Below are 12,181 nucleotides of genomic sequence, written 5' to 3'. Positions count from 1 at the left end.
CTGGAAGGTGGTTCCTGAGAGTTTCCTTGAAATTGAACTTGGGCCTAGTCTAAAAGCATTCCTCATTCTTGCTCTAAAACTTCCTGCAGAACTTTTTCTGCAGTTCAATCAATTGTTAATTGAGTAGTGCAGCGCAGGGGGATTCTTTCCTGGTCATTTAGGAGCAACTGTGTGTTAATAAAGTCCACACCACATTTTTAAATAAAAAGAAGCCTCTGGAGGTTGCAAGGGGTGGAAGAAAGGCAGCCAAGAAGGTGGTGCTTCAGTTCTGTTTCTGCCATCTGTTTTTCTGCTCAGAGTTGTCCCCACCAGCTGTCTCCAGCCTCAGTGTGTTAGGTATATATTTATCTTAATAGGCATGTTTCTACCATTGCTGGGAGTGGAGAGAAGAGCAGAACTTCAGAGAAATAGCAAATGAGAAAGGTTCAGCACCTCCTTCCTGCTTATCCATTCCACGCAACCCTCTTCCAAAGTAGTTTTGCATTTAAAAAACAAACACAATGAGTTTCAATTATACACCCACATGGAGTCAATAGTATCATTCATATTTGGCACTAGACAAAGCCATTTGTATTCTCCTAGGCTATTAAATGTAAAATAACATGTTTTATTTTATTATAGTTATTTATTTTATTTTGGTATTGTATTTTAGTTTGCATTGCAAACTGTACTGCAAAATTGTTTGAACGAACAAATGAACGAAGCAACAAATTCACTGTACAGTTAGCCCCTCAGCCACCCTTGCTGTGGGATCAGCCTGTAGGTTCTACACTCTGGGCAATTTGCATTCTCTCAGGAGAGCTCCAAAGACGTCTAGTTGATGTTCACTAACATCTCTAGAAACTACTACCTCAGCCCCCCTGTATTTCTGTAAAGGCACTGCGAGATGCTAAGGGACAGCATACAAAAGTTTTAAATAAATAAATAAAATAAATAGATCAGAGCTGCAGAACCTTAGGCCAGAGGGCTGAATCTGGTCCTCCTGTTGTCCTCAGAAATCCACATCCAATTCCACCTGCTGACAGATGGTTTGATTCTCACCCAGCTTTTGCACAACTTGGTGCCTATCCTAAAGGGTTAACAGAACAATCCAACAGCCACAAGGCTGAGTCAAGACAGTCACAGAACCTTTTGGAGGCCCTGGTCCAACATCACACTGTGGCTCTGAACTGCAAGCACCTTCCCACTGCCCGTGCAGCCCTGCTGCCTGTGGCACTAAGCCAACTTGGAGACAGTTTTGGGAGGCATTCTGGGTGGTGAGGAGAGGAGGCAGGCCCCACCAAGATACGAAGCATCCTGCAGGTGCCACAGTCTCCTTTCCTCACATTCCAAAGTGCCACCACTGAAGTGTTTTGTAGAATGGGAGAAGCTTGGGGCAATCCTCGCCTCTGTGCTCCTCCCATTCTGCATAGAGGCATCTGTAATCCTCCCAGTTTGGGGGGCAGCAAGGATCCAAACTGGACCATATCCTAAAATGCCTCTCTCGCAAAGCATTGGCAGGAAGATCTTTCCACTAAAATATGCTGGTATTTTTGCAGTACTCCTTGCTGTCAGCCCTGCTCACCGCTGAAATGCAAGCCATGAGAGCTTCTTGGGAATAAAATTTGGCCCCTGGGTTGAAATAGTTCTGCACCTCTAGTGTTAACCTTACTATTAAAAAAATATAGTGAAGTGATTGTGCAAATACTTTATGGAGCTGAAATCTGAGGGACTGACAGCACTACCATAAATGTGTTGGGAATTGTGCGGAACGGTTTCTTTCGTAAACTCAATTGTCTTTCTTCCACAACTCCTGCAGCCTTTTTGTGTAGTGAATTGGGATGGCCATCAATCAGGACATGAACAGATTGTGTCCAGTTGTGGTATTTTAAATAAATCATTGTTCTTCCAAATGAACGCTTCCCATCTTTTTGGAATTTGGAAAAGAATGAAAAACATATCTGGAAATCAATGCTCCATAATTTGGCATGCAGCTACTATATTTCTATTACAAATGGTGTGCAAAGCTCTAGAACTGGGTTGCTCATGTCCTGCTCCCTCCAAGAACAAGCCAGGGCAGCATTTACAAAAGGCCATTCCTTTATGATGCATCATCACAGGGTAAGGAAAGTGCCACATACTCACCAATGACTCCAAAAATGTCCTTGATATTTGGCACAAAGATGACAAGGAGGTTGACAGTGACGAGGAGGCAGCAGGCAATGGTGACGTGACGCGGCCAGCTGAAATCCTTCTTGTGGAACAGCAACTGGTGGATGGCTCTGCGGATCTGTCAGGATCAAAAGTGTGAGTTACATAATGGAAGCCTGACAAGCAGATGCTCACTAATGTTGCAGAAGTCTGTCATTCACAGCTTAAATGCAGGTGCCTTAAAAAGCTGCTTATTTCTGGAGATGCCGCTTTGCGTCAAGGTATGAGGACTGATGCCAAGGGTTTCAGGCACAGTCAGCCCCACTCACATGCAGAAGGCAGGGCTGGGGGATATTAAACAGCCAGGGTAATTTGGATCATTCAGGCTTTATTGATCCTTACTCCATACCCACCTCCCTACCAACAAGGGAGGGGGAGGGGAAAGGTTGGCCTACTTTTCAGGGCTACTGTAGAGATTACTGGGATAATGCATAATGTGAAGCTCTTTGGAACATTCTAAAGAGCGACAATTTTTTCTTGCTATATATAATGTCATCCAAGTACACAGTGCTTTACAAAGAATAACAGGACAGTTCTTTGCCCCAAGGGACTTAACTATCTGGAAATAGGGGAAACAAGGGAAAGCAAGAGGGAAATGGGAAGAAAATTAAAGTAGGAGTAAACAAGGAAAAGATGCACTCATTTCAGTTACACATGTCAAAGTATGATTAAACATAGATGCCAGGCATTATTACTGATCAGGCCAAGGTCCAGCTGTTAACTAGGACTGAAGTGTGCCAAACCCACAGTTGACCCTGCTGGCTGGGATGGAATTGTAACAGGGAAGGAGCAAGGCAGATGCCAGGGGACTCCTGTTTGCCTGCCACTCAGCCAAAGGCACTTTAGGAAACAGCCATACACCCGTCCAGTGGGGAAACAGAGAAAGGCTGCCTCTTACCGGGAACAGGACCACCGGCACTGTGAGTGTCACTGCCAACAGCACAGCCAAGCGCACACAGAGGATGAGCTTGTCCAGCGGGTCCACATTGATGTAGGTGTGCAGCATCTCTGCTTCAACGTTCTCTGCCAAAAAGCAGAAGGGATACAGTCACACTGTCAGAGAGCTGCTAAATGGGAAGGCTTCTTTTTAACATCATATGTGGATGCTCTTGCCATGGCTCAAGAAGTTCAACAGAACTTCTTCTAGAGTCACATTCAACGTCTGGGGAGCAGGATTCAGCCTGTATGGCACCTTTGTCCCAAGGATGGAAGCAAAAGGAAGCCAGCCAGACATTACAGCTAGAATGCCCCCTACAAACAGGCCAGAGCAAATCTGGGGTTGCACCTGAGGGCCCATGTGGAGGGTCCTTCATGGCCCTGGGCAGGGCCCAAATGACCTTCTGGAAAGCAGCAGCTGATAAGGCCAGTGGCCCAAAGGAGGCGCTGCTGCCAGTGTCCTTCATATATGTAAACATTTTAAAGTTAGGAAGGCAGCTGACTGAGTATAACTGGGGTTAAAATGTTTATTTTATTATTTTCACTTTATATGCATGTATCTATAAATGTAGTCTTTTAAAATAAAGGCTACATTTGTATCCATATAACTTTATATATTTTGTTCAGATATTTTTCTCTCTCTACACACACATACACACACTTTTGTGGAAAAGGTCATGCTCATTCTTAAACAAACATGTTTAAACTCAGGTCAGTGGAATGATGGTGCTGATTTCAGTTTAAAATGCAAAATAGCACATGTGCTCAAATGTTTCTTTTTTTAAAAAATCAGAAATGCAGAAGCCATTTTGAAGCATAGGATGGAAGCAAGGGGAGGAAGGACAGGCTGGCTTGTGTGCTTCCCAGGTGAAGCAATACACATGGCCACCTGAGGTCGCAGAGTCACCTTGCTGCTCTGCCACAGTTATGTGACCAGGCCACAGGTTTCTGCAGCAAGTTGGTTGTGATCAAGTCAGGGGGTTTGCTCTTTGGGCTGACTACTAGCTCCTTCCTCTCCGCCTTGCCCTCAGTATGACAGGAAATGGATCTGTCTGTCAAGCTACGCACACATTGCTGGAGGATATTTTTATATTACCTCCTACACATTCAAAAGAAATGATGTAGTGTGTACTTCTTTCAACTCAGAGTTTGCACCAAAGATGCAAGTGCAAGAAGCACAAGTTGAAACCAAATAGTTTGTCCATCCAATACAATGTGGAAAAAGGAGAACCTCTCAGGTCTGCACAGATGAATGCAAAATTCATTGTGCACACTTTGTACAACTCTTACTTGGTATCATCCCTCAGTGCCAAGGCATCTTTCCCCATTTCCAGAAAAGCCATGGGAACAGTGATTCACAAGTTTGAAACAGAAGCTGGCTCTGGATGATGCTGGCTGAATAAACTCCACCTTAACCTCACCCTTGGAGCAGTTAAAAAAAAAATCCTGTAAGAATCCATAAGATGACACATGGGGCAGGTTTGGCTCCAAGTATTTTGCTCTCTGGGGTGAAGGACAAGATGGTTCCCGCAACCAACCAGTCTGTTCAGTGCAGACTACAGAACAGCATTCTCCTCTGCAGCTGAACGCAGAAGGTAGTCCAGGGGTGCAGGACAATTTGTGTGGCAATCACAGCTCTGTCCTCCTCTGGAAGGGAATAGCTGGAGGAGCTCTGTGCCTGCTCCCCCAAAACACACACACACCTCCTCAGCATCCCACCCACCAGAGGCAGCTGCCCCATTTGCTTGAAGCATAAGCCTTCATGCCCTGCTTTTAAAAATTGAAAGCAGGGCCCGGTCTACCTGGAACATGGGGAAAAGTCAAAACTGGCAGCTGGGCCAGCCGTCAAGTGTCTCACAGGAACACCTGTCAATTCACGTGCAACTGGCTCAGTTGTAACTGGCTACCCTTGGCACGCACCAAGCCATGGGGAGCACGGGACAACTTTGGGTCAGTTACTGTCTCTCATTTTCCCCAAAGGGTTGTTGTGAAGATAAAATGGGGGAGGTGAGGTGAAGAACCATTTATACTACTTTTTGGTCTTTGGAGAAAAATGAGGCATGAATGTCAGTCCTAGCCCCCAAGGTTTCCCAGCAAGGGTTCAAGAAGTTCTAACAGAAGTACTGAGAGCAATTCTTGGCTGTTCTAGTTCATTCTAAGCCTCTCCACACTCATCTTTCCTCTCTGCCTTCCATGTGTAAAAGTATACGGTCTACAAAGTAGTAGTGTTGGCATAGGATTATGGGGCATTGTGAGACAAGACAGTGAAGCATCCCATCTCTGCTAGCTGGAGAGATGCTCACAAAAGTGAGAGGCAGTTTCTTCCTTTCCTGCATGTGTGCAAGCACATGTGCATTCATGCGTGTGTGCATGAAAAAGATTTCAACTATGTCTGACCCAGGGGACTGGTCCCTTACCATAAAAGGTGAGGTAGCCAAAGACAGCAGTCAACAGATACATGCAAAACATGGCCAGGATGGAGACATTTGCTACATTCTGCATTCGACGCTTGGAGGCCCTAAGGAAGAGACACAGACAGTTCACCCATGTACCATGACAGCTTTCTTGCACCAAGTCACAGATTCGTAGTAAGTGGAAGGCATGTTGAACACAATGTTGAAAATTAATATTTGACATTCAGAATGGGCTCCAGCTCAAATTAAATTGGGACCCATTCTGGGCCAAATTCTGTGCCCCAAATTGTCTACACACCAGTCTTATATTGTGAACAAGCTGCACAATTCAGAGTCTGGGCTTCAACTGCACATTGATACATACATGGAAATAACATGGGAAATACTCCTGATCCTCTCTTTCTTTCAGCATCCTGGTTTGAAAAGGGGGTCCTATGGTCTGCTTCTTTCATTCCATTCTCCCACCTCCCTTCGCCAACAGATTGCTTAGTCCAGACTTCACCACACTGGCCCATTCAGATGTCTTGTACTACAACTCCCTGCCATGGTGGCTGAGAGATGCTGGGAATTGCAGTCCAAGATGTTGGAAGGGTACCAGGCTGGGAAACACTGACTTACTCCCTAAATCAGGGATGTCCAAACTTTTTGCAAGGAGGGCCAGATTTGGTGAGGTGAAAATGTGTGGGGGCCAACCATTCAGCCTGACATTCTTTGAACCTTAACATTAAATGCAAATGAACTATTTTATAGAAGACTAAACAAATAACTTAACTGCACTAATGTGAAGGGTGATACTGAGATCTCGACTGCATTATATAGGCCAGGTCTGGCTCAAAAACAGTGGTTTTGATGCGCAAGATGTCACGCAGGTGAAAGTCACTTAGTCTTGTCCTCATGCAGTTCTTGTTAATGTTCATAACTGAGAATGTCTTCTCGCACAAGTATGTCGAACCAAACAAGCTCAGCATTTTCTTAGCAAATGTTCGAATCTCTTGGAACCTGTCTTTATCCAGCTGGCGGTAAAAGTTGATAAGAGGGAGCTGTTGGTGCCGACTGTGACACTCGGCATCACACTGCAGCTCAATGAGCTCCAGCTGCAGGTGGTCTGGAGCGTCATCAGGGTCCACAGAGAAAGGAGATGAAAAAAGCGTGATCTCCTTTTCAATAGCTGCAAAATCCCGAAAGCACTGTTGAAACTCCTCAGCCAGAGATGAGATGCCTGCTTCATACCTCCTTATTTGTGCACTCATATTGTTCTGTGGAAAACTGGTCATTATTTCCTGCAGCGATGGGAAATGTGTGGTATGGGGCTGCGTTTGTGACAGGTGCCTTTGGAAAAGTAGCAGCTTGGTCCCAAAGGCTTTGATATGTGAATACAGTTGGATTACCACTGCATTTTGCCCCTGAAGGCTTGTGTTCAGCATGTTCAGATGTCGTGTTATGTCAACTAAAAATTCAGAATCAGCCAGCCAAACAGGATCAGATAGCTCTGGCATCAGTTGTCCCTTTTTTGCCAAGAATTGTCTGATTTCCTCCCTAAGAGAGTAGAAGTGCTGCAGTGCAGACCCCCGACTGAGCTATCTTACCTCGTTGTGATACACAACATCTCTGTATTCAGCCTGGATGTTGAGTAGAAACTGTTGAAACTGGTGGTGGCACAGGGCTTTGGAGCGAATATAATTAATAGCCTTCATCACCGGTTTCATAGCACGATCATATTTCAGATGTTTGGCACAGAGAACTTGTTGGTGAATAATACAGTGGAGTTTTATAGCTTTGCCTCCTTCTTCGCTGACTTTGTTACAGACTAGGGTTGATAATCCACTTCACTTGCCAGCCATGGCAGGTGCGCCATCCGTAATAATCCCAGTGACTTTATTCCACGGTAGTTTCATGTCATCTACGGCGGAACAAACAGAAACAAATAAATCTGTTCCTCTTGTTTGGTCCTTAAGGCTCTGGAGGTCAAGTAGCTCTTCACTCACATTCATGTCATTGTCCACTCCTCTCAAAAAAATCAATAACTGAGCGGTGTCAGATGCATCCGTGCTTTTGTCGCAGGCTAACAAAAAAAAGTCAAACTCCACTCCTTTTGCCTCTAACTGTCTCTTAATATCAGATGAAACGTCTTCAGTTCTCCGTACCACAGTGTTACAAGCCAGGCAAACATTGGCAAACTCTTGCTTCTTCTCAGGACAAATTTTCTCCACCATTTTCATTATGCAGTCTTTAATAAATTCACCCTCAGTAAAAGGTTTGCAGTGCTTGGCAATCAGCGTTGCCACCTCGTAGCTTGTCTTTGTGGCATTTTCATTTGACTCATGGGCTCTTCTGAAAAAGTGCTACTGTGCCGTTAAAGCAGCTTCCAGTTACTTCAATTTTTCGCCGTGTTAGTTCCCAGTTAGCTTGTTGTAGTTAGCATGTTTCGTCTGGTAGTGCCTCTTGATATTGAATTCTTTGAAAACAGCCACAGTCTCTTGGCAAATTAGGCAGACACAGTTGTTTCATATTTCAGTGAAAAAAATACTCCAATTCCCACTTGTCCTGAAAGTGGCGGCCCTCGCTGTCAACTTTCCTTTTTTTAGTTACAGTCGCCATTTTAGAAATGGCACACAAGCCTGGTGTCACAAGAGTCACGTGGCAAGAGCGCTGACTCAAGTCTACTGCCATCTTCTGGTGAAATATAACCACCAGCCTTGAAGGAGCAGGAGGCAGCAGGGGACAGCTGTGGGAACCGCTGTGCAGTGAAGGGAAAAATGCCGGCCGGCGGGGATGAGTGACAGGCTGGCGGGGAGAAGAGGCTGCGGGCCGCTCGAAATTTGAAAACGGGCTGCAATTGGCCCCCAGGCCGGACTTTGGACATGCCTGCCCTAAATGAACTGTTTTTACAGTGAAACAGTTCCTTCCTAATGTTTAAATTTTCCTCACACACCCATTATACTTCCAACACATCCCAATTTTTCCTATCATTGGTGGACAGGACCTGCCTGCAGCACCCCTTTCCTTGCATCTTTTTTAAGTTCTGAAAGCAAAGAGCACCTTTCCCACTTTAGTTTAGCATACATACCTACGTAATTCTGTGTAAATAGGAAGCACCTCTGGATGGCACACAAAGGCAAAGGCCAAGATGGGGATGGCATAAGCTGTCTGCAAAAGAGAAGGACAGTGCATTCATGCTCTCGGGTTGAACAAGGTTGGGCACCCCAATCTAAAGATATTGTCATTTTACACTATCAAATGCTTTTTCTGCATCCATGAACGTCCCAGTAACAGCTTTACTTAAGACATTACATCTACTAACAATAGTGTGAGTTCCACTGATATTGCCTTGCAGCTGTCTCCCTAATATGAAACTGGTTCCAGAAGGATATACTACCAACTGGGTTGTATCTAAAATTAATCTTGTTTTTCTGATTCTTGTCAAGGATTTAATCCAGGGGTCCTCAAACCTTTCCTAAAGGGGGCCTGTTGACAGGTGCCAGTGGTGGGCATGGGCCACCAAGGCGGTACAGGCAGGGGGGCGTGGGCTGGTGAGGGGGTGGGGTGCATGTGAGGTGAGGCAGGGACCGGGGGGGCACTTGTGAGGAGATCGTTTTCTCTGAGTGAGTCCAAAATGATCTCCCCACGAGCAAGCTGCTGCCTGGTGTGTGCACGGCAATGCGCCGGCTTGCTCATGGGATCACTTTCTCCAATCGAGTCCAAAACGACCTCCTCGTGAGCAAGCCGCATGCCCGCATGTGCCCGGTGAGTGCAAAACCTGTGGGACAGGCAGGTTAAATGGGCATGGCAGGACGGATCCAGCCCACGGGCCTTAGTTTGAGGACCCATGGTTTACTCTGTGTAGCACTAAGCTTAGATACAATCCAATTGTCTTTTTAAAATTGGTTTGTCAAGAACTTAGGAAAAATGCTAGTCCTAATTCAACAAAGATAAAGGTCTATACAATCCTGATCAGTTTTATCAATAAGGAAGGATAATCCCAGCTTATTCCAGGATTCTGGTGTCTGAATGTTTACACAAATATTCAAGGATAGTTAGAGGATGAATTAGAATTCTTCACAGGTTTTAATACCCTGCAGGAAGCTCATCTCAGATGCTTCAGATATTTAAGTTTGCATCTTATTTGGCATACTAGTCCATGTTTTCCATGATTGTTAAAAGCCCATCTGTTTACCCTAGCTTTCCCCAACCATTAATTTATTTTAAAGCTATTGTATTTCTAGATGTATTTTCTGCATTATGTTGTGAACTGCTCTGGGTTTAAAACATAGGAAACTATACAAATATTCAAAATAATAACAAGTGCACTTTCTAGAACAATACATGCTCAGCTGGAATTTGGAATTTCTGAATTTTGTACACACACAATCAATATCCTCAACACTTTGGTTAACAGTTTGATATAATTAATCTCGTGCAATTTACAAATTCATGTATAAACTTTTTATCTGATGCAGCTTCATCCACTCTTAACAGGTTAAACCTCCTGTAGAGGACTTCAGAAACTCTCATACTAACTTGGGAGTTGATAGTGAAGATCTCAACAGTGCAGCTTTCATCTTTGAGGTCCATAGTACTGTTGTTATCCATGGTGCTATTGAGGGGGCAGGCAATCTGGAATTTCTTGTAGATCACCTTTGTGGTGGGAATGAAAAACTGATGGTGAATATCAGGATTTGAAAATGAGTTGGAAGGGAATGAAGAGGTGAAGCAGCTGAACCTGGTACTTTCCCCTTTCTGCACAAATATTAAAGGCGCAAGGTACCCATTCACTGTTGAGTCTGGCAGCTTATTTTGGCAAGCAGAATTCTCCTGACAGAAGAATAAACTCCTAGAGTTTTGGAAGTTCCCTGCCAACTCACCGAGATGAGAAAGAAAACCATACAGGTGAGTGAAAGTCCACTGGTATAACCAAGATATCCTGTGAGAGAGAAGGAAAGAGAGAGTGTATCATGCTTAGATACAGCACCCATGACAAAACAAGGACATTCAGCAGGAGCCCAAGTTGAGAACTGGGCAGAAAGAGTATTTCTGGATATTCTGGACTTCAACCCACAGTATTCCTGACCATTGGCTATGATGGCAGGGCCTTCTGGGAGCTGAACACCAAAACTTCTGGAGATCTTTTGCCCACTCCTGTCTTAATTCATTGCCTTCTCTTAAGGGACTGTCCAGACAATTCTCATTTTGGGATAAGAACTGCTGAAATAGTACCCTGATCCCTGGTGCACTTCAATTTCTGGGGAGCTGGCAGGGGTAAAAGATGTTGGACAAGGCTCTTGAGCTTTTAAACACCTTTCTAATGGGTAAAAATTTAACAACCAAAGTTTCTCTCTTCAAGGCATCTTGATACCAACAAAAAAGCAGCACTTGTTGAGCTTCCTCCTGTCATATAATTGTTTAAAAGCACAAAAGCCCTGTCCCCACCCCTCAATTCCAATCCCAAATTGGAAACTCTTCAATATGGAAATATCTGAAGTGTACACAGGAATCATTCAAGAGAATGATTCTCAGTCAGTTCTTTTTATGAATAAAAAGTCCACTTAAGAGCAGTACTACAGGGCTAGTCTAAATCACACTTGCTTATACCAGATCTGAACACAAGTAACACATACTATTTCCTATTAGAATTAATTTAGTAAAGTTAAAAACATGGAAGCTTTTGTCACAATTTCAACTGCACAGTTCACTTCAATGTTCCCTTCTTCTAGAGGCCCTTTAATTTATTGATGGGGAATGTCTGACCTTCCAGATGATGTCTGTACTCTTCCTTCACTACAGGCTATGTGGGCTAGGGTTGATGGGATCTGTGGTCCAAAAACATCTGGAGGGCCACAAGTGGTCCACCTATGATTGTGCAGAATCACAGAATTGTAGAGCTGGAGGGGGCCTAGCAGGTCATCAGGTCCAACTGCCTGCTCAATTCGGGACTCAAATTACCCATCCAGATTTCAACCTGGCCCGGCCATGTTTAGTTTCCAAGATTAGGCAGAATCAGGCACTTCAGGCTATATACTACAAGAGAAATGGAACACTCCTAGGTCCAAGCATGAAGCTCAGCAGAAACCCTGGCTCTGGATTAGATCAATCTAGTGGGGTAGCAATCCATAACTGATTAATCAGTTAGACAAATAGCTTGTTTCTCGTTTGAGCAATAAGAAAATGGGACCCTCCCAATTAAATAGGCAACACATTTTTAGCATTTTATTTTATTTAGAAAGTAAGGCAGGAAGAGAAATTGCTGAAATTAAAAGTTCACTTACTTTATGGGGCATTTTTGAAGGAGCAAATTCAGGGCCCAAAGAAGCTTGAATTGCTTGTTTTGTGGGGTGGAATCGTACTTACAGTGGAGGTAGAAGATTCTTTTTAAACAATTATTTCTAGTCTGGGAGTGAGCAGAGGAGTTGTTTTGCGCCACCAGTATGGCAGTGGTAGCACCAGGAAAGGATTACTTCAAGGCAGCCAATGTCCACTGCTCCTGTCCTCACAAAATGAGACTCTGTATTTGACATAATTCTATTCTAGGAAGAGGGGAATAGCTGTGAGCTAGAAGATGCCACAGGCAGGCACAAAGGAATTTTCTACCATGTGTCAGGCATCTCTCTCCACCACAGTAAGTGTGCCTCCCATCAAAATGATTC

General features: G+C 44.3%; 1 protein-coding gene across 3 annotated transcripts in view; it reads right to left on the bottom strand.

Moving 5' to 3' along the window:
* Positions 1-12,181, bottom strand: part of SLC38A5 (solute carrier family 38 member 5) — a 40,764-nt gene that overhangs the window by 11,077 nt on the left and 17,506 nt on the right. For all 3 annotated transcript variants that reach the window (XM_044431290.1, XM_044431292.1, XM_044431291.1), the window contains exons 9-14: positions 10,403-10,461; positions 10,059-10,175; positions 8,608-8,687; positions 5,544-5,644; positions 3,089-3,213; positions 2,125-2,269 (exon numbers count right to left, since the gene is read on the bottom strand). In XM_044431290.1, coding sequence (XP_044287225.1) covers positions 2,125-2,269; positions 3,089-3,213; positions 5,544-5,644; positions 8,608-8,687; positions 10,059-10,175; positions 10,403-10,461 — 627 coding nt within the window. The remainder of the gene's footprint in view (positions 1-2,124; positions 2,270-3,088; positions 3,214-5,543; positions 5,645-8,607; positions 8,688-10,058; positions 10,176-10,402; positions 10,462-12,181) is intronic.

The sequence above is a fragment of the Varanus komodoensis genome, unplaced genomic scaffold (genome assembly GCF_004798865.1).
Source record: "Varanus komodoensis strain SLA01 unplaced genomic scaffold, ASM479886v1 scaffold22, whole genome shotgun sequence".
In the NCBI taxonomy this organism is placed as follows: Eukaryota; Metazoa; Chordata; class Lepidosauria; order Squamata; family Varanidae; genus Varanus; species Varanus komodoensis.
The sequence above is the reverse complement of the archived record's forward strand: the minus strand, read 5'-3'. Positions and strand labels throughout refer to the sequence as shown.